At 35.5% G+C, this 25,390-nt stretch overlaps 1 protein-coding gene across 7 annotated transcripts in view; it reads right to left on the bottom strand.

The window, feature by feature from the left end:
• The window catches only part of SLC4A10 (solute carrier family 4 member 10), a 362,931-nt gene that overhangs the window by 54,052 nt on the left and 283,489 nt on the right, over nt 1–25,390 (bottom strand). For all 7 annotated transcript variants that reach the window (XM_053596759.1, XM_053596756.1, XM_053596752.1 and 4 more), the window contains 3 exons: nt 23,940–24,114; nt 23,225–23,358; nt 22,608–22,853 (listed from right to left, as the gene is read on the bottom strand). In XM_053596759.1, the coding sequence (XP_053452734.1) occupies nt 22,608–22,853; nt 23,225–23,358; nt 23,940–24,114 (555 nt within the window). The remainder of the gene's footprint in view (nt 1–22,607; nt 22,854–23,224; nt 23,359–23,939; nt 24,115–25,390) is intronic.

Raw genomic sequence — 25,390 nt, 5'->3', positions numbered from 1 at the left:
GAGATGTTGGCATGTATGTGGAGAAAAGGGAACACTTCTACACTGCTGGTGGGAATGGAAATTAATACATTCCTTTTGGAAAGATGTATGGAGAACACTTAGAGATCTATAAATATATCTGCCATTCAATCCTATAATCCCTCTACTAGGCATATACCCAGAAGACCAAAAATCACATCACAACAAAGATATTTGTACCAGAATGTTTATTGCAGCCCTATTTATAATTGCTAAGTCATGGAAAAAGCCCAAGTGCCCATCGGTCCATGAATGGATTAATAAATTGTGGTATATGTACACCATGGAATATTATGCAGCCTTAAAGAAAGATGGAGACTTTACCTCTTTCATGTTTATATGGATGGAGCTGGAACATATTCTTCTTAGTAAAGTATCCCAAGAATGGAAGAAAAAGTATCCAATGTACTCAGCCCTACTATGAAACTAATTTATGGCTTTCACATGAAAGCTATAACCCAGTTACAACCTAAGAATAGGGGGAAGGGGGAAAGGGCGGAGAAGGAGGGGGGAGGTGGGCAGAGGGAGGAGGATTGGTGGGATTACACCTGCGGTGCATCTTAGAAGGGTATATGTGAAACTTAATAAATGTGGAATGTAAATGTTTTAGCACAATAACTAAGAAAATGCCAGGAAGGCTATGTTAACCAGTGTGATGAAAATGTGTCAAACGGTTTATGATACTAATGTATGGTGCCCCATGATCACATTAATGTACACAGCTATGATTTAATAAAAAAAATATCAAAAAAAATTATATGAGTCTTTGTTGGAGTTTTCAGGGTTTTCTAGGTATACTATCTTATCATTGGCAAACAGGGATAGTTTGATCTACTCTTTCCAAGTTTGGATGCCCTTTAATTATTTCTCTTGCCTGATTGCTCTGGCTAGGATTTCTAGTACCATACTGAATAGAAGTGGTGACAGTGGCTATCCTTGTCTTGTTCGGTTCTTATGAGAATGATTTCAACTTTTCTCCTATTCAGTAGGATTTTGGCCAGGGGTTTATCATGTATGGCTTTTATTATTTTGTGGTATGTTTCTTCTGTGACAGTTTATTAAGGGTTTTTATCACAAAGTAATGCTAGATTTTATCAAATGTTTTTTCAGCAACTAATGAGAGAATCATAAGCCTTTGTTTTTAATTCTGTTTATATGGTGAATCACATTTATTGATCTGCATATACCGAACTACCCTTGCGTCCCTGAGATGAATCCTACTTGATTATAGTCAATTATTTTTTGATATGCTGTTGAATTTCATTTAACAGTATTTTGTTGAGGATTTCTGTATCTATGCTCATGAAGAATATTGGTCTATACATTTTTTGTTTTGTCCTTTCCTGGCCTTGGTATTAGAATGATACTGGTTTCATAGAATGAGTTAGGGAGGATTATTGCCTTCTCAAAGTTATAAACCAGATTTAGTAGCATGAGTACCAATTCTTTTTTTGTAGGTCTAGTAGAATTTAGCTATGAATCTATCTGGTCTGGGGCTTTCTTTTTATGGAGAGAGTTTTTATTACTGTTTCAATTTCATTATTTGCTATCAGTCTGTTCAGGATTTCTATTTCTTCCTGGTTCAAGCTTAGAAGTCATGTGTTTCCAAAATGTTACCATTTGCTCTAGGTTTTCTCATTTCTGTGTGTTGAGGTTTTCATAGTAGCCACAGATGATATTTTGTATTTCTGTGGTATGTATTGTAATGTCTCTTTTTTCATTTCTGAATGACAGTATTTGAGTCCTTTCTCTTCTATTTCTGGTTAATCTAACTAGAGATCTATTGATTTTGTTTACCTTTTTCAAAAAACCAACTTTTTGTTGATACTTTGTATCATTTTTTTGTTTCCATCTTGTTTACTTCTTCTCTGACTTATGTTATTTCTTTTCTTTAAGTTTGGTTTATTCTTCTTTTTCTGGTTCCTTAAGGTGTGACAGTAGTTCATTAATATGTGGTCTATTTTTTTCATTTAAGACTATAAGTTCCCTGTTAACAGTGCTTTTGCTGTATCCCATAGATTTTTTTAATGCTTTTGTCATGATTATCACGCAATTTGAAAAATCTTTTGATTTACATCTTAATTTCATCATTGACCCAAGATTTGCTCAGCAGCAGGTTATTAAATTTTCATGATTTTGTGTAGATTTGAGAGTTCCTTTTGGAGTTGATTTCTAGTTTAATCAATTGTAATGTGAAAGACATATAGAATGATTTCAGTTTTTCTGAATTTGATGAGACTTGTTTTGGGGGCTATCATATAATCTACCTTGGAAAATGTTCCATGTGCTGATGAGAAGAATGTATATTTCACAGTTTGGGGGTAGAAGGTTTTATAGATCTCTGCTGTGTCCATTTGCTCTAGAGCCCTCTTTAAGTCTAGTGTTTACTTATCTTCTGGCAATGATAATCTGTCCAGAGGAGTGTTGAAGTTTCCCACAATTATGACACTGCCATTTATTTCTTTGCTTAGATTTAGTAGTATTTGACTTATGAATCTTGGACAGTGGATTTTCTTGAATAATATTTTCATCGTTTGCGGTATACCTTTAAGAAAAGTTCTACAAACTTTTCATTATTGCTTTTTAAAATAATTTTTACCACTATGATTGTTTCACCAGGGAGAGAGTCTAAACTACTCCTTATATCACCATTCTGTAATTATATACTCAGAATAAGGAAAAGAATCATTGCCCACTACTGGGCTCTACAGTAAACAGTATTTATATAGCTATAATTACATAAAGTTTTTTTTTGTTTGTTTTTAAAATTAACCTTTTGGCAAATTACTTAACCATGACTACAAAATAAGATATATTAATAGCCACTATAATGGAATCAGGCATGAGGAGGTAGTGGGAGGGAGGAAGAGTAGAGGTAGTAGGAGGAAGGCAGAGTGGGAAGGAAAGGTGAGAGTTATTCATCTCTTACAAGGTTGAATGTGAGGAGTCCTGTCAATGGGTGAGATAGAACAAGAAATGGAAAGGCATAAATGTTATTTGTGGTGATTGATTGATTTATGGCTACAGAGGTTACAGGAATGGTAGAACATAGGATGTGATATAATTATATTGAAAAGGGAGCTACAGTGAGGAGGACGGTTGGGGGTGGTTGTAGAAAATGAGCTAAATCCATATGTATAAGAGTGAAAAGTAAATTAGTCATATTTAACATTGGTAAAATAATAAATAGTAATACTATAAGCATATTGTGTAGAGATTTAGTGGTAGCACCAAAAATAATCAAAAACTTTGTTGAAAGTATTGCTTTTGAGTGAACTGGTGCTTTTCATTATAATCATTCTATACTATTTGTGTTTTTCAAGATATGCATGGATTATTTTTATAACAATAAAATGTATTTGAAAAAATAATTGGTTCTTGCGGCAGCTCTAAATTTACTTCCTCATTTAGTGTGTACAAATTATCTCAAAGTCTTTCTTATATCTAGCTTTGTCTCTCTTTTTTCTCTTCGGAAAACTCAAAAATATTTGTCATCATGGTGAAATCATAAGAGAATATATATATATATTTCTCTTATTATGCCTTGTGCAATTAGAATTACATGCCCAAGATATTTGGATTATTTTCAATAGTAGAAACAGCTTATCATGTCATTGTAGGGGACTAGAAGAGACACTCCAAAATACTCCTCTTTGGCATAAGCATTCCTTTGAGCTGAAGGCTGCACCATGTGTTTCTTTCTTGCTGCCCTTAGGCTGCTGCCACCCTTAATTAATGGAGGATAGGGACTGACAGATACATGCTTTCCTTTTTCATCCTTAAGACAAACAGTTGTAAACTGGATTTCATAAGCTTTCTTACAGATCCCATGAAACCAAGAATCAGTCACATGTGCTGGTGACCAATTAGATAACACAATTTCTTACCAACCTTGTCTACTTTCTAATATCATTGTATTGGTCTGCCCAGGATACCATAACAAAATACCATAGTCTCGGGGGCTTAAACAACAAAAATTTATTTTCTCAAAGTTCTGTAGGGTGGAAGTCCAAGATCATAGTGGCAGCATGGTTGGGTTCGAGAGAGGGTTCTCTTCCTGGCTTGTAGAGGGCAGCCTTCTTACTGTGCCCTCACATCGTGGAGAAGAAAAAGAGAAAGAGGCCTCTCTCTACCTCTTTTTATAAGACCACAGTCCTATTGGATTAGGGCTCTACTCTAATGACTTCACTTAAACTTAATTACCTTCTAAAAGCCCCGTCTCCAAATACAATAACAATGATAGTTAGGGCCTCAACATACAGATGGGGGTGGGGACAATTCAGTTCATAACAGTAACTCTACCTGCTCTTCACGTCTGCTCCCTAAAATAAATTAACCTTTCAATAAGCCTCTCTGTTAGGCTATACTTTCAGGGAACTTAGATTACAGTATGTTTTCTTCCATCTCTTTGGAAACACATTAAAAGGATCTATTGAAAGCTTATTCATCAAGGCATTAGGCACAATACTCAATTAACTCAATAAAAAATTATTGAGTGTCATGCAACATACCATGCTAAGTGTAGTATTGAATAAGATAGACATGATTCTGGGGGCTTTCTTTAAATGTAGATGAAATATATTAAACAGCCTACTCCACTGTTACCTGACACATTTGTGAAATGTATTATATGAAATCTAGATTGCTAAGAAGATAAAAAAAAGGAGAAGCCACACCTTGAGTCTGGGTGTTAAAGGAAAACAGACTCAAAAGAGAAGCAGAATTTAGTAAGGTACAGTATGGTCAGGGTGTGGTGAAGTAGAGGGATCAAACAGTGTCAAAGTAGCTGGAGCAGAAGGGGTAGAGGACAAGATGGGGTATGGACTGGGAGAGGCAGGGCCCAGACTGTGTAGACTGATTGTTGGGGGGTCCTTGGTAAGTATTATGACCAATAAGATGAAAATACTAAGAAGCCTTTGGTATTTTTGATTAAGGTTGGTTATGTAACCCTCATATAAATTCCATATCAGTAACCAAAATACTTGAAATAATATTAAGTATCTTTTCTAACCACAATGGTATGAAGCTAGAAATTAATAACAGGAGGAATTTTAGAAAATGCACAAATACATGGGAATTAAAGATTATGGACCAATGAAAGAACTAAAAGAGAAATTAAAGAGTATCTTGAGACAAACAAAAATGAAAATAAAACATACCAAAACTGTGGGATGCAGTAAAAGCAGTGTTAAGAGGGCAATTTATGACAATAAACACCCACATCAAAAAAGAAGATTTAAAATACATCACCATTACATCTCCGGAAAGTAGGAAAATAAGAATAAACTAAGTCTAAAATTATTAGAAGAAAGGAAATAATAATCAGAGCAGAAATAAATGAGACTAGAAAAATAATAGAACAGATTAACAAAACTAAAAGTTTAAACAAAATAAACCTGAGCTAGACTAAGGGAACAAGAAAGAAGACACAAAAATAAAATCAGAAATGAAAGATGAGACATTAAAACTGATACCACATGAATACAAAGGATCATAAAAGATTAAAAGCAATCATAGGCCAACAAATGGGATAACCTAGAAGAAACGGATCAATTCCTAGGCATATATAACCTACAAAGACTGAATCCTGAAGAAACAGAATATCTGAACAGACTAACGACAAATAAGGAAATTGAATCAATAATCAAAACCCTTCCCACAAAGAATAGCCCAGGACTTGATGGCTTCACTGCTGAATTCTACAAAACATTTAAAGAAGAACTAATACCAATTTTTTCTCAAATTCTCCAATAATGTGAATAAGAGGAATACCACTAAACTTATTTTATGAGGTCGACATTTTTCTTAAACTCTCCAAAAATGTGAGTAAGAGGATACCACCAAACTCATTTTATAAGGCTGACATTACTCTGATACCAAACCCAGGAAAAAGCACTACAAGAAAAGAAAATTACAGGCCAATAGCCCAATGAGCATAGATACAAAAAGCTTCTAGTAAAATACAAGAAAGCCAAATTCAACTACAAATTAAAGGATTATTCAAGTGAGTTTCACCCCAGAGATGTGAGGATACAAATCTGTAAGGGTGATACATTAACAGAATGAAGGACAAAACAAAATCTGTAAGGGTGATACATTAACAGAATGTCATGACAACAGATGCATAAAAGCATTTCACAAAATCCAACACCCTTTTATGATAGAAATTCTCAACAGATTAAGTATAGAAGGAATGTACTTCAGCATAATAGAGGCCATATGTGATGAATTGATAGCTAACATCAGACTAAATGATGATGTTGAAAGCTTTTCCTCTAAGATCTATCAGAAGGCAAGGTTGGATACCACTTCTATTCAATATAGTACTGGAAGTCCTAGGCAGAGTCATTAGACAAGAGAAAGAAAGAAAAGCCTCCAAGTGGAGGTTTGGAGATTATACCTACAGCAGCCTCCCCAAAACTGTCAACTGGATCTGTAACGTCTTGTCCTGAATCTCTTGCTCCAATTTTACAGTAGTGTCAGTGTTAAGTAAAAAAGCATTAGGTGAAAAATGGAAGAAGGTAGGGCTTCAAATGTCTTGCTACTATTCTCCTCATACTTATTTGAGCCTTACCAACTCTGACTAGTAAGCTAGTAGTACGTTCCTTTGATGGGAAAAATTCCCCCAAATTGATCTCTTACTTTATCTCAATAAAAATAGGCTCAATGCTAGAGGAGTTTTATGGGATAACATTTTCATATTCTGAAAATCTAATATAAGTAAACTTAATGATCATAAAAGTAATAGAAATTTGAAATAGGAAAATATGTCAAATGTCTCTCAGGAGTAATAATATAGTAAGAGAGAACTAACATCACATTAGATATACACATTAAATGGGAGAAAAGTGTATGCAATGTGTGTATATATGTATATGTAATTTATATCATACACAAAGCAGAGCTTTATTTGAAAGGAATGTGAAAACAAACACATTTAGTAGCCCTTTGATCCTATTTATATACCTACCAAAGACCCCATCAATAGAGATTTGGGGTTATTCCATTTTTATAGCAATATCACTAAATCAGCTTTTCTAACTTATCTAACCCATTCCAGTGACAAAACCAAAGCAAATTGTGAGTTCACTCATTTGAACAGCAGGCTAGTAAACAGAAGACATAACTGATTTTAAAGTAAATTCTTTTTTTTTTTTTTTTTTTTTTTTTATCCCCCCCCTAAAGTAAATTCTTATGAGTTCCAGCTCATGTCTGTTGTCTGATTTACCCTGGGGAAATCAGTTCCTTAGTCAAAAGAAAATTTAGTCACTGTTTTGAGTACTAATGTGTTTTTTTTAAACATTTAAAAAGGATGAATTGGGTGATATTTTCATCCTCTTAGCAAACTCTTGGGGTAGTTTGGTTCTCGGGAACCAGTGTCATGGTATCCAGCTATCGACTGGCCTGTTCATCCTCAATAGCAACCTGGCTAATTTAGGTGCCAATAATTCTAGGTGCTGGACTCTGGGGCTGATTATTTGCACCCAGATGAAATGGAGGGGCATTTTGTTCCCAACATTACTTTGGGTCACCCTGTGGTAGAAAGTCTCTGAGAGCAGCTACGCCAGGATCCTTTCTTTGACATGCAGAGGATGTTGGCCAGGCTAGAACACTGACTAAGCACAATGGCTACAGCAAGAGCCAATCAATAGCTGTTCATCTCAGGATGCTGAGAATCCAGGTGCTTTGACTGAAAACATTCAGAAAAATGGGATGGCGGCTGGATTTACCACCAAACCATAGTTGAGTAAGAGGCATCATGGTCTTATTAGATAGGAATGGCTTTGGTTGCAACAGTGAAACCTGGGTTTAGAAGGCCGAAATTTGTGAAAGACATGATGCCAAATGTTCAGGATCCTGTTCAAGTCTTTGGATATAGAGACCAGTGGTGCTGCATTGAGCACTGACACTGTCCACAAAATGCACAAATGAGAGCTAACATGATTATGGCTGGCAGTGCTGTTACGGGGAACGAAGACCTCATACCTGTGACCGACCTAATAGGATGTTTGCTCTGAAGCTACTTAGAAATATTTATTGATTAATGAAACAAACCTAAAGGAGCTCTGTTTCTGTTCATGAAATCTCCTTTTTATTGAAAAACAAGATTTTGGACTACCAAATCATATCACAGTTGAGGAAGTACTGCTTTTAAGAGCAATTATTTATTTTAGTGCCTACTATCTATTGGGCAAAGGAGTTCTACTTTCTAAGAGATTAGAAAATGTGTTGTATAGCTATGTTTTTAGTGATAGAATTTAAATATTAGTGCGGTGAAATACACTAAATTTTTAAAGGTACGAAGCTTGGGGATTTTCAGGTGGTCTATTCTAACATAAAAGCATAGATTTAACAAAGTGTTTTCTTTGTCAGATTTGTTGGATAGGCAACAAATTCAGTGGTTTCCCCCTCTTTCTTAATGACAGCTACCATTCTTAAAGGACATGCAGTAATTGTGTTGTGTTAGCTCTGAGTAGAAAAGTAAGGCCTGTATCTGCAAGTAACATTGAGTTAAATTCTGGATCTGCCCATTTCTAGTTATTAGATCTTAGCAAACTACCCAACCTCTCAGAATCTACTAATTTATTATGCATTGCACATGATTATAACAACAGTGCAGAGTTGTGTTGAGGATTAAAACAGATAACATTATATGTGTAAAGCTTGTGATATTAATCCTAGAATTTAGTAAATGCACAATACAAAGTAGGGATCCTCATACAAGTTTGTGTTTTATGGGTTTTAAAGTATTTTGATATGAACTCATTAAATCTAATAATTACCCTTGTGAGTGGTGGACAGAAATGTTTGTCCTTATTTTAAAAATGAAGAAACTGGAACTTGGCAACAGGATGGTACCATAGAAAGAAACCAGTAGGGCATGGATTTCTGGTCTGTACTCTTTACAAATGGAGTCATTGAGAAGTAGGTTAAACATAGAAAGGTTCTTTTACTCAACATTGCTTTATTTTCAGTTTAACTTTACTTTGTAGCAGAATCAGAAAGCTATATCTATCCTGGAACTAAGGATCTTCATACCAAGAGGTATAATTTTAATATCCCAAGAAAGACCAGGTAGGTTAGGAGATGACAAGGCACATAGTCAATCCATAAACAAAAAGATTTATAATTGTGTCCTAAATTATACTTGGATAACAAATAAATATCAACTACTTCATTCTTATGTATATTCTTGCAATCTAATACATAGGGCAAGAAATAAAAAATAAAAACTAAAACAGGTACTCTGTATTTTTCTTGCATAAATTGTGAGAATTTGGAATCCAAAAAGAAATCTTGTAAAGCTCAGGTTCAAGACCTCCAACTTTGTGAGGAAGAAATGTTTTCCATTTTCGTGCAGTTTTAATATCCTTGGAGATGGTTCCAAGATCAAAAGGTATATTGAGTGCAATTATGGGAAGGACAAAAATGCTACCTGTCTTTCCCTCCCCACTGTGAATGCCAGCTAACTAAGCATGTTGGAGTGAGCAAACAGAAGATGGCCTGGAGCTGTCTGGAGGTCTGCCAGGTAAAACTGAGGGGCCTCCTTATATCCATTTTCCACCCACTGGTCAGGGAGCACTAACTTAGGTCCCGTGTGTGGTTAGTTGAAACTGCGATATGCTCTCTAGTCTTCTTTTAGAATTATAAAACATATTTAAATTGTTATGGAGAATAGAATAATTATTTGGAATCTTTACCTAGGCACAAAGATATGTTGTTTCTGATTTAAATAATTTGAATGTAGAAAAGCACAGTGGACCTACCTTATATCCTAAACAAGCATTGTTGTGAATTCAAATACAGTAAACCCTCTGTAAGTTGCCCACCCAAGGGACTGTAAGTAACTAGTCAACACACAGAGGTGGTCAACATAAGGCACTAGGCCTATTGTACTTATATGTATATATGGTGCAAGGCTGGTCAATAAAACTTAGGTCAACTCACAGAGGTGGTCAATGCAGGGAGATGGTCACCTATGAAGGTTTTACTATAATTATATCACAGGTGGCCACTGCATAGCAGTGCTAGCAAAAGAAAAACTGTTAACGTCATTCACTATGAGCAAGAGTCTCTTTCTTGTTAATGTAAGTTATTAATGTATTATCTGAAGCTGTAGATCAAGTGGCAAGCATTCTACTATTTTAGGTAGCGAACAGTTAGAATTTTCCAAATTGGTCAGTTAGTTTACCTGAAGAAAAAACAGGTCCTACATTAGTTTAATGGGAAATTATTTACATATTCCCAGAATTTGGTAAAAGCAAGTATACACACACACACATATATAAAACTAGAATGTAAAGAAGAAAAATATGGCAAGTATCTTGCAGAAGTAACGCAACAAAGGAGAAAGCTATTACTATAGTAGATAGATAAATACATCCGCTTATGCGTGTAGGTATATGCACACGTGTATGTGCGTTCTATAACCACTGCATGTCTACATATAGGTATAGTATGCATATTGCTACCATGTGCATTGCAGGAGGTATTTGTTTTCTACGTTAATAATTTAGTTTCCACCTTTTATAGTGGAAGAAATCAAATGTTTGATAACTTACTCAAAGCCGTACTGATAGAATTAAATGTGAATCCAGGTCTGTTTGACCCTCAAACTCCTGCTGTTTTATCTATAATGTGTTCCCTCTAGATGTAACTTGATGCCATTTCTATCAAGAAAGGCAAAAGAGTGAGATGACTACAGAACCAATGAAATCATGTGTATTTCACTGCGTGTTCCTCCCAGCATTCCCTTTCAGGACCTTGCCCCTTTAAGAAATCCCTGTAAAACACCCTGCAGCCCTGCCCTCATGGGGCAGCTACACCACCTCCCCTGCCCTCAGCCCCATCGCCCACTTTCCTATTTTGCACAGCCCCATCTGAAGCTGGTGGCCTGGCTTCTCCATTCACTCTGCTTGCTGTGGGTACCCCTCCCTCAGGGCTGTGGTCTCTGCTTCCAAAGTGATTTGCACTGTGTTAGTGAATCCAATGGAATCATGTGTAATGTGCTTCTGGTAGAGTATGTGCATTTCAACACTGAAATGTAAAGTGCTAAGTTAGAAATCTGATGTACAAATGTCACAGGAGAAACATTTTTGGAGAATTGAGTCTGTAAAGTGGAAGTTAGTCACTTATGTGGCTTGTTGGATGGGCTGTCTCTGGATAGTGACACTATTCATCTATAAATCAATTCTAAAATGGGAAAATATGTTTTTATTTTTTTTAATTTATTTATTTTTATTGTTAAGTCATAGCTGTGTACATTAGTGCAACCAAGGGGTACAATGTGCGGGTTTCATATACAATCTGAAATATTCTCATCAAACTGTTCAACGTAGCCTTCATGGCATTTTCTTAGTTACTGTATGTAGACATTTGTATTCTGCATTTAGTAAGTTTCGCTTGAACCCATTCTAAGATGCACCTTAGATGTGGCCCCACCCATTACCCTTCCTCCACCAAAACCTCCCCCCTCCCTCCCCCTTCCTTGGCCCTTTCCCCATAGTCTTGTGCTATAGTTGGGTTATAGTCTTCATGTGAAAGCTATAATTTAGCTTCATAGTAGAGCTGAGTACATTGGATACTTTTTCTTCCACTCCTGAGATACTTTGCTAAGAAGAATATGTTTTTAATCTAGAAGATTCATTTTATACATCACAGATATCATGGATAGCCAAGCACACCATTGTTCTTTCCCGAGTCTGCATATTTGATATCTGAAATCTCAGCAGATAATTCTCAGAGGCTGCTGTGTTGAAAGTTTGAACATGATCTCTGTACCAACTCTTGGTGGCTCAAAGAAGGCTTCTGGGTAGTTAGCTTTTATGTTTTTAAACATCAAAAGTAGATATTCTAAATAAATAAATTAAGAATGAAATGAAAAATATCCCATTTCCTGCTTTCCCCTCCATATTGATGAACTTACTCCAAATTATTACAATCTGAAACTACACAAAAGAAAGAGAAAAGGGAAAAAGATAAGAAAAGAGAAGAGAAGAAAAGAAAAGGAGAAGAAAAGAAAAGAAAAATAGAAATAGCACTGTGAGGAGATGGAATATGAGGCTGAACAAGTTCCGTTTATCTTGCCCAAAATTAGTGACTCTGGCCTTAAGATGCAAGTATTAAGGCAAACAATAGATACAGATCTGTTGGTGTATGATATAGCTTACTGCTTAGGGCACTGAACTTCCCAGCCAGATTACCCATGTTGCTTCAAATGCAAGCATTTAGCTGAGCAACTCTGGACAAGTTATTTAACCACACGATGTTTCAGTTTCCTTATCTGTGAAGTAGAGACAATGACAGTAATCAACCTCCCAGGGTTATAATGAGGTAAAACGAGTTAATATAGGTAAAAGTACCTAGAATGGCCCCTGATATAATTAAAAAATAATTAGGTGTTAATATCACCTTATGGCTATTTACTATTCTCACTGTTACAAGTTCATGGACTAAAAAAATCTACCTATAAAGCAGAAGAAAGGGCAGAGTTTACACTGCTCTTCATTTTAAAAAAACTCCAGTATGAAACACCAATAATTTTAACGTGTGGTACTGGGTTGTTTGGCTCAAAGTATACTTTTCACAAAATACATCCCCTACTATCCTTTATTGCTCACAGAAGAGCTCGTGCTCTGAGCCATCTTGTTTATATAAGTGGCTACAGAGTGATTCGATAAACATTATAATTAAATGCCCTCATCCTGAAGTCTTTGCTTTTGTTTCAAGGCTAATAGAGGTGATCAGTCCTCCTTACATAAGAAGAGCCTGTCTTCTGGAAAACATAATTTGGTAGAACTCCCTTCAACATTATTACTAATTTTAGTCCCTGGGTTGCAGATGCTCTCCTTTGCCTTTGTAGGTATTAATAGCACCCTCCTGTATGCACTAAACAGTAATGGTTTATGATTCGTTTTTTTCCCCTTCTAAGTCTTTTTGTTGACAAAATTAGGTCCCAGAGTGCTGGGTAGCAAGTTAGGTACTAACATAAAACATAAAATCAGAGAATCCTGACCTATTGTAGAAGTCAGACATGTTTTTTATGATTATTCTTTTTCTATTCCAAAAAGTATCTTGAAGGTTAAAAATAATAAAACCACACTACAGAATATTTATAAAATAAATAAAGAAGAAGTACCTCCTGGTCTTTTCACCGTGGTTTCTATAATTTTTGATCTTTCTTTCAGTAATTCTTATCTATATTTCAACATATTTTGATAAGTACACAATGCTTTTTCTTTTACAGTATATAGATCTGTAATACAAGCATTTTCCATGTTGCTACATTACTGTTTAGAACCATTATTTTTTTAAAGGATGCAACACGGTTTACTTAGTTATTCTTTTTTTTTTTTGGAGACAAAGCCTCAAGCTGTCACCCTGGGTAGAGTGCTGTGGCATCACAGCTCACAGCAACCTCCACCTCCTGGGCTCAAGTGATTCTCCTGTCTCTGCCTCCCAAGTAGCTGGGACTACCGGTGCCCACCACAATGCCCCTATTTTTTGGTTGCAGCCGTTGTTGTTTGGCAGGCCCAGGCTGGATTTGAACCTACCAGATCAGGTATTTGTGGCTGGCGTCTTAGCCACTTGAGCCACAGGCGCCGAGCCTTATTCCTCTATTATTAAACATTTAATAAGTTTCTATTAAGATGACTACTTAAATAATGCAGGGATATGTCATTTGTAAATACATCTATTTCCATATTTTGTATTTTAGTCTTAGACATGTTACTATTGCATATTATAAAGAAAATAGCTTGTCAAAGATATGCAACATAAATTTGTTAAACACCACCAACACTAGATAATACTGAAAATATAAAAAATATCTCCAGTAAATTATTAAAGTTGTTCTCATCTGAATTTCATCTCCATTCAAATAGACGTATCTTCTTCTTAGCCTCTAAATATATTACTTTGGAAATAATTCTCATTCTTTTGGCACTTTATACTTTTGTCTGATAGCACTTATGTCAACTGTAACTAAAGACTCAGTGTGTGATATTTAATGTCCGACTCTTTCAAAAGACAGTAAGTTCCATATGGGTGGGGACCCTATCTATATTGTACCCAAGTACCTGGCACTTATAAGAAGACTTATTTGTTCATTGATTCAATGATTGATATAACAATTTAAAATTATTTTGAACAGAGTACTGTGCCACATCCTATTTGAGATACACAGAAATCTATGACAGTTCCTGCCTTTAAGGAGTAATAATTATTGTAATCATTTACTATTGTTTTTACTTCATATGTCATAGCAGAAATTTCATGGGCTTTAAGACCAAATTGGCCTTGGAGTGACCCTCATTTATCATTCATTGTCTATGTGATACTGGGAAAATTATTTAACTTGTTGGAGTCCTAATTTAATTGTCTGTAAAGTGGGGTAATACTTGTCCCACCCATCATATATGCAAAGTTTTTGTCATAGCTCCTAGGAATGTTATTGAATGAATGAATAAAGCCTTGACAATTTTTGTTTTTTGTTGTTTCTAGTTTTTTCCTTCATTATCATTGTCTCAGGCAATAGTCAGGACTTAAACATTCCATGCCCTGGTTACTTTTCCTTGTTTCTCTCCTGAGATCACCTCTAACCTGTTGACACATAATTTTCCCAGAGCCTTGTCACCATCCCCAGTGACCTTCGTACCAGATAAAACTTATTTCAAGTTTTAAGGCTCTCTGCCATTTGGTCCCTGGATCCATTCTGTTTACCCAACTATCCACCACTCCAGTGAAAACCTGCTCATGTGGAACTCACAGTGCAATGAAGAGAGAGAGAAAGAAACATAGATATGCTACATACAATAAACTCAAGTGGCAGATACAACAGAAATGAAAAGATAACTGTAGGTTTCTTTTCTCTGGCAATGCTTCTGAGCTCCCTAGGATAGGAAGTTACCTCTTCTCCAGGCCATTATACATATTTCCCACATAGTTCTTATTATATCCCATTGTCATTATTTCTCTGTGTAGCCTCTAGACTCTTCCTTCATTTATTGATCAACAAATAATATCTAAGCAGCTATTATGCCCAAAGGACATCTCTAGATCTATATTCTGAATATTAATAATAAAATTACTTTGCACAACTATTGATCTACAAAGCAATGCAATGTCAAAAGTGTTCAATGAAGTGTTAGCTGTCTTGGGGTTTACCTTAGTTCTTCCACTGGGCAAGCTGTAAACCATTCAGAGCTTCAATTTGTTTTTTAGCTCTGAATAGAGGTTATATTCATTAAACTTTCATTCATTTATTTACAAATGTTCATTGAACATCTATTTGTGGCAGGAATTGATGTGGTCATTGGGAAAAGCAATGATCAAAGCAGACTAAATAGAGCAAGGTCTTTAATAAGCTGACAAAACGGATTATAGGAAGACAGATAATACATTGATAAGTAGAGCTGCCACTATATTTCAGCACAATACTATGTGATGGTAAGGATGCAGGGAAACAGGAATATGACATCATGCATTGTTGATGAGAATACAAAATGCTATCACTACTTAGGCAGTATTTTATAAAGTTAAAAATGCACTTTCCTGAGCAATCTTATTTCTAGATATTTACCCAAGAGAAAATTAAAATATAGTTCAAATAAACATCTGCATGTGAAGCAATATAGCCCAACTAGAAGCAACCCAAATGATCAACCACTTGAGATTGGATAAATAAATGAATTGTGGCACATCCATTCAGTAGAATGCTACCCAGCAATACAAAGAAACAGATATGTAGAATAGAACAGTGCATCTCACAGCACTACGGTAAGTAAAGGAAGACATGTACGCTCTGTGATTCCACTTATGTGAAATTACAGAAAAAGCAAAACTTTAGAGACTTAATTCATGTCAGTGATTGTCAAGGGATCAGAGTGAGAGATATACTGCAAAGGGGAATGAGGAAGCATTTTGAGGAAATGTTTTACACATTGACTGTGGTGGTTGATATGGTTTGGATGTTTGGCCCCTCTGAATCTCGTGTTGAATGCAGGGCCTGGTGGGAGGTATTTGGGGTTCAGTAAAGTTTTTGGAAGAACATTTCATTAGGAAACTTGCTTAAAGAAAACAACTTTGTTGCCTATCTAAACTTATTTTCACTGATGATATATATATTGGTGGTTGAAAAAGTGCTTTAAAGAAAGTGTACATTTCCAGCAGATGAAAGAAATATTAAAAGTGAATGATCTTATAGATATAGGTACATCATGCTCCAATGCATTTCAGAAAGGCAAAGATGAGGGGTACTATTTTTTTGACTACAAATACACAGATTATACATATACTAAGTAAACATTTACTGGGAAATGTGGGAAAAACTCTTCCTATAACCCGTTTTGTCAGCTCATTAAAGCCCTTGCTCTCTTACTCCACACATGTTGACATCACCTTGCATGAAATTTTCCTTCAAGAATGACATGACTCTATTACTACTCAGGATTCTGGTACTGTTTTAGTGACATCAGTCAACAAAAATGGCTGGACCCAGGGTCAGTTACAACGTAAGCATTGAAAACCACCTCTCAGGGTTGAGACTACTTGATTCACTTGCTAGATTCTTACATTCTTTTCTGGCAGAATTAGAAATATCATGTTCAGTCCACATATCTTGAATACTTTTAATTCATATCTTGAATTAAAGATTAAATATTGATTAACAAGTCAGTAATTTTGCAAGCGAAAATCTATTTCTGACATTAGGGAAAGCTTCAGTGTAGAGTGGGATGTAGGTAATAATCACAGGGTTCATAGCAGCTTTTTCTCGAGTGTAGTTTCTTTGCTTTACTGCTAAATAACCACTCCTAGACTTTGGACTCTTGATCAGAATACTAGCTGCCTATGGTTGTTACTTAACCTAACATATACGAAGGTCAGACAACTAAGTGCACAAACTCCTAAAAACATGCTATATACTTCATGGCTGAATATCACTCTGATCATCTTGGGAAGTTCTGAGTCCTCCCTTCAAAGCACTTTTTCTAGGATGACTTCATGAATTTAATAGTCAGACTTCATACGACAATAGCTCTAATGGCTATTCCAGGAAAAGAGTTCCAAAACTCCTTTGAATTACTGACTATGTGCTGGCATTGGTGCATAGCTTCCCCAGGGGAGGACTTAGAAGACAATCATAGCAATATGCAGCAATGAGGTATGTACCACCTTTTTCTAGGATGAATTCACAAACTTATTGGTCTGACCTTTGTATTTCTTACCACAGTGTGTGTGTTGAGGTATTTTAATGTAAATTAAAACATTATTATATTTCTCTTTAAATATATCAGAATATATCCTTAAATCTACGTCCATTCAGGAAGTAAATAGAAACGGGGTCAATACTTCAAAGACACCATATCTCACCAAAATACGGCCACATAACTGTAGCCATTCAATGCCTTGTGAGGGAAGAAACCAAGAAACACCAATACTTGGTCTGCTCTCTCCCTCCAACACGAGGTGCTCATGTAAACTACTGCCTTTTCATAGCTATTTGATAAGAAAGTATGAAAGATAATTTTATTTAAGATCTATAATTCAAAACTATCGTTATAGAAAAGGAAGAATAACATTGATGAAGGACACCATAAAAGTTTTCTGCTATTTACCAATCCCTAGCTCTCTGAAGGTAGAAAGACAAAGAGGCTTAATGGCTTTGCCACAGATTGAAGGGAATTAGAGACTACTGTCCTAAGAGAAGTATCTAAAGAATGGAAAACAACTCACATACTCACTATTAAATGGAACTAATTTAAGAGTACACACATTCTTAGAGGGGAGTAAAATTAACAGAAATCAAACAGGGGAAGAGAGAGGAAGGGTTGGATGAAACCTACTTTACGGATATCATGAACACTATCTGGGCAATAAGCACACTTATAACCATGAGTCAAGCATTATAAAAGTGATCCAGATAACCAAAAAAACTGTGAGAGAGAGACTAATTCTGTCCACAAAAGGCTCATGATCCATTAGGAACAATGAGAATAAAACAAGTAAACAATAAACAATAAACTATTCTACTGGATACCACTGCTTCTGTAAACAAGACTGTATCATTAAAATAAGAATTTAGTTCAAAAACCGGAAGAGAAAACAAGGACAACAAATGTTTGGATCCAGAACCAAGAAGGAGGTAGGTTGTTAGAAGGTTATTAATTGAATTTATTGAATTGAATTCATTGAATAATCATTCACTGAGTGTCTGCTATTTATTTGATGCTAAGCTGTCAGATAATTCACTTTCTAAAAATCATCTTGTTGGGTGACGCCTGTGGCTCAAGGAGTAGGGCGCCTGTCCCATATGCCGGAGGTGGTGGGTTCAAACCCAGCCACGGCCAAAAACCACACAAAAGAAAAAAAGCAATACTTAAAAATCATCTTGTTGAGGGGGAAATCTTTATGACAAATGTGCATATCAGTTGTAAGAAGAGTTTCCAGAAATATAAAAATATGAACAGATATGTCAATATCATATGTCCCGAGCATTTTGCTAGGTACAGTGGGTACAAAGGCATGCCTCATAATCACAACCTACCATTATGAAGATTAATCTCATGAAGAAAAGAAGTTGCACAGAAAGTAGACTGATGGTTGTCTGAGGCTGGGGGAGGAAATTTGGAGAAATAGGGAGTGATCTTTAGTGGGAATAGATAAGGTTTCTTTCTGGGGGTGACAAAAATATTGTAAAATAGACTGAAATGATGGTTGTACAACTCTGTGGATAACTAAAAACCTCTGAATTCTGCAATGTAAATATGCAAATTGAATGGTATGTGAATTATATCTCAAAAAAGCCGTTATAAAAATAGAATTTAAAAATTGATTAAAAGAAGAAATTATAAAAGGCTTTAAAGTTAAAAAGAAAATCAATAAATATGAGCTGAGCTGGAAAAAAAAGGTCAATCTCATGGGAGTACACAGACATTACTTGAATAGATTAAAAATTACAAAGTTGTGTTGCAAGAAATTATGGGTAAATTTAGTCAAGTGTATATGTAGCAAAAAAAAAAAAAAATGTGATTTAAAAAGTTGAGACACAGAGGTTTCTCTCAATCTGTTTCATTCTTCGTGTTTTGACTAGTGAGTGCTACAAGGCCCAGGAACTCTGATAACTTCCCTTTCAGCTTCTTTCTTCCCACTGATCGGATCAACTTTTGGAGTTCTGCTGTGAACTGCTGTCCTGCTTCTCTTGGTTCTTTCAGATTATTTTGTTGCCATGTTGATGCCCTGTCTAAATTTTAAATCACAACTAGTTTTGAAAAAAAATTTTATATATTTTAATCCCATGTCAGTGTTCTCATACTATGTCAAATTCATTCAAAACTTCTAGGTGAAATATTTAAGAGCACTGTTAAAGAAAATGTAAACAAGCAAAATTGTCTTTTCTTGCTTAACAAGATTGATCAGGTGATGTAAATTATTTTGCAACATGTTCCATTCATTAGTACACATATCACTTAACTATACTGACAGTATTATGCTTGGACTAAGGGAGTAACATTGTTACATGCTTTCTACTTCAAAGGAGGTTAATATCTGGTCAAAGGGGTATTGCCTGTGGCTCAAGGAGTAGGGCACCGGCCTCATATGCCAGAGGTGGTGGGTTCAAACCCAGCCCTGGCCAAAAACCACAAAAAAAAAAAAAAAAAAAGATGGTTGAGTATTGCATAAAACAAAAAAGAGACAGAAAAAAATGAAAACATTTTTCCTAACCCAGTAGTGAAATCTCTCTTTGGCAACTTAGTAATTATTATATTTTATTTAACTCTTTCTATACACATGTGTATATATGTGTGTATGTACATATATATATATAAGGTCATTTTATGTGCATATATGTGTATATATATGAGTGTGTGTATATATATATGTATGGTTATTTTAAATGACCTTTTGGACACACTGTATATATGTACACACAGGTCCAAAAGGTCATTTAAAATAGTCAACTATTTTAAATTGCACGTGAACTTTATAGACACCCTGTGTATTACAAGTAAGAGTAAAAGATTGCATTTTGCTTTGGCCTAAGCAACTGCAAAACACTGATAGGGATCCTTCATCCTTCTTTAGCTAGCCATCCTTAAGAACTTTAGATTATTACTATACACTGAAGGAACATTTCATCTTACATAAGCAGAACACTTCATTCTATTTTTGCCATTTCCTAAAATCAAAGCAACCAAGAAAAAATTATTCCCACAAACTCATTACTTATTGCTAACTTGACATATTCAGCTTGATCATCTGGTATAACGTATATATTCTCAAAACTAAATAGATTATCTTGACACTTGCTCTTGGCACAATGAAAGAAAAGCTTATATCTGCAAATATAAGGTCTACATATTACCACATTATAAGGTTAGGATGCCAGAGGAACTAGGAAAATCTTTTTAAAAAATCTAAGACATTTTGTTATTCAGTTGGTAAATTATGAATTTAAGGAAATCTGAATACAGAAGGCCGAGCATAAAAATATATGAAATGTAGATCCTACACATGATGCCCTTTTCTTACAAGTGAACTGAAGATATGTGACCTTATAGGTATAGTTAGTTTTCACAGATCACAATCTCAGACATATTATGTCCCAGCTATAACAATGTATAGGAGTTTTTCTAATAAAAACTATAAAAGCATGAGGCCAGCATCATCTGAAGTAGAAAACTTGAAATTGAAATTAATACAATGACACTTAAAATCTGATTTGGTGCAAAAGGTCACAATGACAAGAAAGCCACTAAAAGTGTCATGTGGAATTTATGAAACAGAGTAAATGTTTTATGCAGAAAATAATTTAATTTCCTGTTTTACTGCCATATATATTACTTTACAAAACACTCTGTATATATTGGCCACCTCTTTGTACATTTTTGTAATGAATTTTTGTAAATAAAGGTACTTTTAACCCTAATTTCCTACTGTCCCTATGTATGGCAACTTTAGGGACCTGCCATATTTCAAAGCTGTAATGAATCTCTCGTATCCAGGCCTGTGCATGTGCTCTGTCTGAGCCACTTTATGCTCTATTCCTCAGAACCTTCATAACCCCTACTGATTTTTTGTTCTGTATCACTTCTTCCAGAAATCCTTCTCTGAACCCTAACTGTGGGTGAGGTGCTTCTCTAATGTGGAACCACAGCAACCTGCACCAACCTCTCAACACAACACTCATGTCATTATGCTGTCTGCTTGTCTACAGTCCCAGCTGACCCAGAAATGCATTGAGGACAGACTATTATTCATCACGATTTTCCTCACACCTCCATAGTTGCTGGCAGGTACTAGGTTTGAAATCCAACCAGAAAGAATTATACACCCCAACATGGGCATCCAAATTCAGTGACATGCTCCCTTTTCAAGAAAAGATAAATGGAATGGCATGTATGAACGTTATCCCTGGGTCTGATCAGACTGCTCTTCCCATCTGCCTGCTTCCTGAGTGTCCCTAACATCTAGCTTCAGTCTCTCCTTGATCATTCTCAAAATACTCTCACTATTTGCTTTGAAGGGGCAAATTATTTTATATTAATATTTCCTCTTTGATTTTTCTTGCCCAAAAGAAGGGGTGCACTGTTTAACACCATCTCTGAAGACCAATAAAAAAAGTTAGTATAGTAAAAATTGTTATTTTCAACATTGTATCATTATATCATTCTAAATAAAATTATAGCATTGTGCTGGTTTGGCCTAATTTCAATAATTTAAATTTTTAGTAGTAAATAAAGATAAAATTATTTCAAAGGATTTGAGTCCATATCGAAGCAGTTTATAGGAAAAGCATTGGTGGATGATGCAGAGGTTTTAAGGGTCTGATAATGAATATATTGGTTCAAATATCTGCTTTATAAAAAAAATCTATGCATAAATACAACAAAAAATTCTTAAATTAAACAAAAGATTCACTAATGGCCATGTATAATCTGCAGACAAAGCCTTAGAGAAATTCCAAACCTCTGTCACACCAAAACTAGAAGGAGCAGCAACAGGTCCAATCGCATTTTTAGCCCTTAACTTTGTAACATTACCTTCAATAAGTAGTATCTGAGTATTTCCACCATAAATGTTAAAAATCCCCACAACAAGACAGAACTTGGTGATTTGTTTTAATCACACTTTCAAAAGTCAAGCTAGTACAATTTAGACCCAACGAGTTTCTTTTACCTCACTGGTCTAAGCCTGAAATCTTACATTTTCATTACTATGTTCCTTTGGATTAGAGTAAATTAAAAACACCTGGAAGAAAGACCAAGCTATATATATTTTACAAAAGCAAAATTTGTGTGTATTAAAATTGACTTGGTTGATTATCTCCTTACTTTTGAGAATACTTGAGAAATGGAACTTTAAAAAGACATTCTTGGCAGAGAACACACCAAAAAACGAGAACACAAAGAGCAGGTGAGTGGCTGACTAGGTGACTTTCAAAAGCCTATTCAGTTCTGAGAGTCCAGGAGTTAGGCCATAAATCAACTTAGGCCATCAACATTCTTCGCTAAGTTCCTCATCTTTCTTAAGACAATAGCAATATTTGTAAAAAGTAAAGTCCAACATCCAATAGGGGAAATGGTACTCACGAGTACTGTGTCAGCAGTTCCAGGTCATTATGCATGTTGATTGGATAGGCTTCACTGAGCTCAAACAACTTCTCCAGGGCTTCATAAATGAAAATGATGCAAATCAGAGAAGCAAAAGCTTCTTCAGTAAATCGGGTGATATAGCAGACAAGGGAACTTGCATCAGTGGCCACAAGTATGATGCACAGGGTTGCAGTCCAAAGTCCGATACTTGCTCTTAAAGATAGGTACGACAGCCCATATTCTCTAGGAGGAGGAAAAGGAAAGAACAGTGGAACGAAGGTCATTTAACAGCTTGACGCTATTTAAATAAGTGAAAGTAAGGGTAATTCAGGGAGTAGGTAAATAAAATTCACATCCCATGAGATTCTAAACTCAAGACTTTGTCTAAAGGAAACATCTAAGGGGACAAAAATTCATCTTACTTTTTATAAATATTAAATAACAATATACATAAATCTTTTACTTTTCCTTTATTTCCATGGAGAGATATGAATGACAAATTGAATCAGCCACTTCCATCTCTCCCAACAGTGCTCCAAAAGTGATGCCGGGAGAAGCATAAATACAGTGAAGAAAAGGAGAGGGGCTAAGGGCCAAGAGTACATAACACTTACTTGCAAAATTTAAATAAAATCTTTTCAAACACCAAAACTGGTCCTGTACTGCCTAATATGGTAAGAGGCTGTCCACCAAAGAGAGAATAGGCTATCCCGGTCATGGATGCTCCAAAGAGAGATTCGATTGCACTCTGTGTAGAGATATAAATGGTTCCATTACCTAAGCTGTATATGCAGCCACTGTAACTAGGGGAAAAAATGTTTAATACATGGGTATGCACATTCTCCTCCATTATGAAAAGTTTAGCAAACCTGGGCAGGATGTGGGGGAGGGACATGAGAAAACTGGCCCAACGGTAAGCCGAAAATGAATGATAGCAAATGGGGAGCTGTCCTTGCCACCTTCCCACCTCGTGTTTCTGTTACCTTATCAAAAGTTTAAATACATTCAGGATTAGTGTCAACAGAAAAATGCCCCAGGTATATGGCAAATGGATCTCTTGTGAGTTAAGAACTAAAGCTAAAGCTAGCTGAGCACTAGGGGGGCACAGGCAAGGCATCAGCTAGAACCTGGTGTAAGACTCAGAAATAGTTATTCTGAGATATTCCACACCCACATCCCAACAGTTCCACTAACCCTTCCGAAAACTTGTATGAAGTTTGTCTGCCAGACCATGTATTAAAGGAATCCAAAATTAAATGCTCACTTGTCTAACTACGAATGCTAAGCATGGATTGAGTTTGAAAGTTCGGAGAAAAGCATAATACATACTATGCGCCCTTCAGTGGCTTCTCCCAACAGTCCTCCAAACGTGATGACAGGAGACATACACGCGCAGTAGAGAAACAGAAAAGACGCTAAGCACTGCAGGCTGAAAGCATCTCGGAAGTCACTCCAGAAGTATGGAGCTTTCCTTTTGATATCTAAAATAAGTCCCCCAAAAATCCTAAGACAGGGGGAAAACACAATAGTGAAATACAAATATAAAAAAAAAACACAAATCAAATGCTCATTTGCTTTGTTGCCAGGTCACAGTAATGTTTTCCATCAGCAGAAGTGAGACCCACATTAACCTGCTACATTGTATTATCAGGATCTACAGGGACGGCTTTGCACCTCTAGGTTACCTCAATTCCTAACTAGATATCGTGCCAACAAACAAAAATCTCAGGTTCTCTCAAACAAGATTCAGAGCTGTTCACCAATCAAAATTCAAATAAGGAGATTCAAAGATCACTCTAATCTCTGTGACGCTTCTACATCAACCTATTCCTCCTAAACTCAGGCCTACCATCCTCAACCATTGGCAGTATTTTCTAATTGTTTACATTCCATTTAGTATAGCAGAAAGTGAGGGAGGGAGAGTTAAGTGGCTTTTGTATACGCCAGTAGTGAACATCACCCTAGAGAGAAAAAGCATATTTAACCATGGTTACCTACTCTCTCTGCCAAAAATAAAAAATAAATAAATAAATAAAAATGTCCCTCATCAGATATTGTTCCAGGGAGATATTTAAATGGCCTTATGGAAAACTTAATATGTAACTCATAGTTACATATTAGTAACTATCTTACTAGATAGGTTCCAGAGTTGTTTTCAGTTTTAGGAAACCAGAGGAGGGGACTTTATAACAACGAAACTAGATAAATGTAATTTTGATCAACTATTGCCTTAGCATCTCCCAACATCTATGATTTTGCAAGAACAATAATGACTTTACGTGGTACAAATTCTAAAACCACACTGAAACATTTGAAGGAGGATATTTTGGGGGAAAGAGTTTTAAACTATAAAGTGATGCTTAAAATTTGAGGATTACATTTTTTTTAATCTATTAGAGAAGAGAGCTTTAATAAATAGACATTCTCATTCTGTGGACATTTCATAATACTACATAGACTTAACACTTGACTACTGAAAGTCCTTTGTGCTCCATGAAGTAAAGATGTGATAGTAAAATGAATAAGACTATGATTAAGTTCCTACATGAAGGCTAATGGTGAAAAACCTATTATGCTCTAAAATACTGCCAGAAGGCTTAATATACTTGGATCATACAAAAATGTTAAACTCTTATTACATATTTTATAGATAAGAATGTTCATTTGGTAGTCCTAGAATTACCTCAAAAATGATTATTCTCTAGAGAAATTAATTGTGATTGGCCTTGAAAAATGTATGTATTCAGAATAAGTGAAAAATTTACCATTGTTTTTAATTT

The sequence above is a fragment of the Nycticebus coucang genome, chromosome 7, assembly GCF_027406575.1.
Source record: "Nycticebus coucang isolate mNycCou1 chromosome 7, mNycCou1.pri, whole genome shotgun sequence".
Taxonomy (NCBI): Eukaryota; Metazoa; Chordata; class Mammalia; order Primates; family Lorisidae; genus Nycticebus; species Nycticebus coucang.
This window is presented reverse-complemented; position numbering and strand designations above follow the sequence as displayed.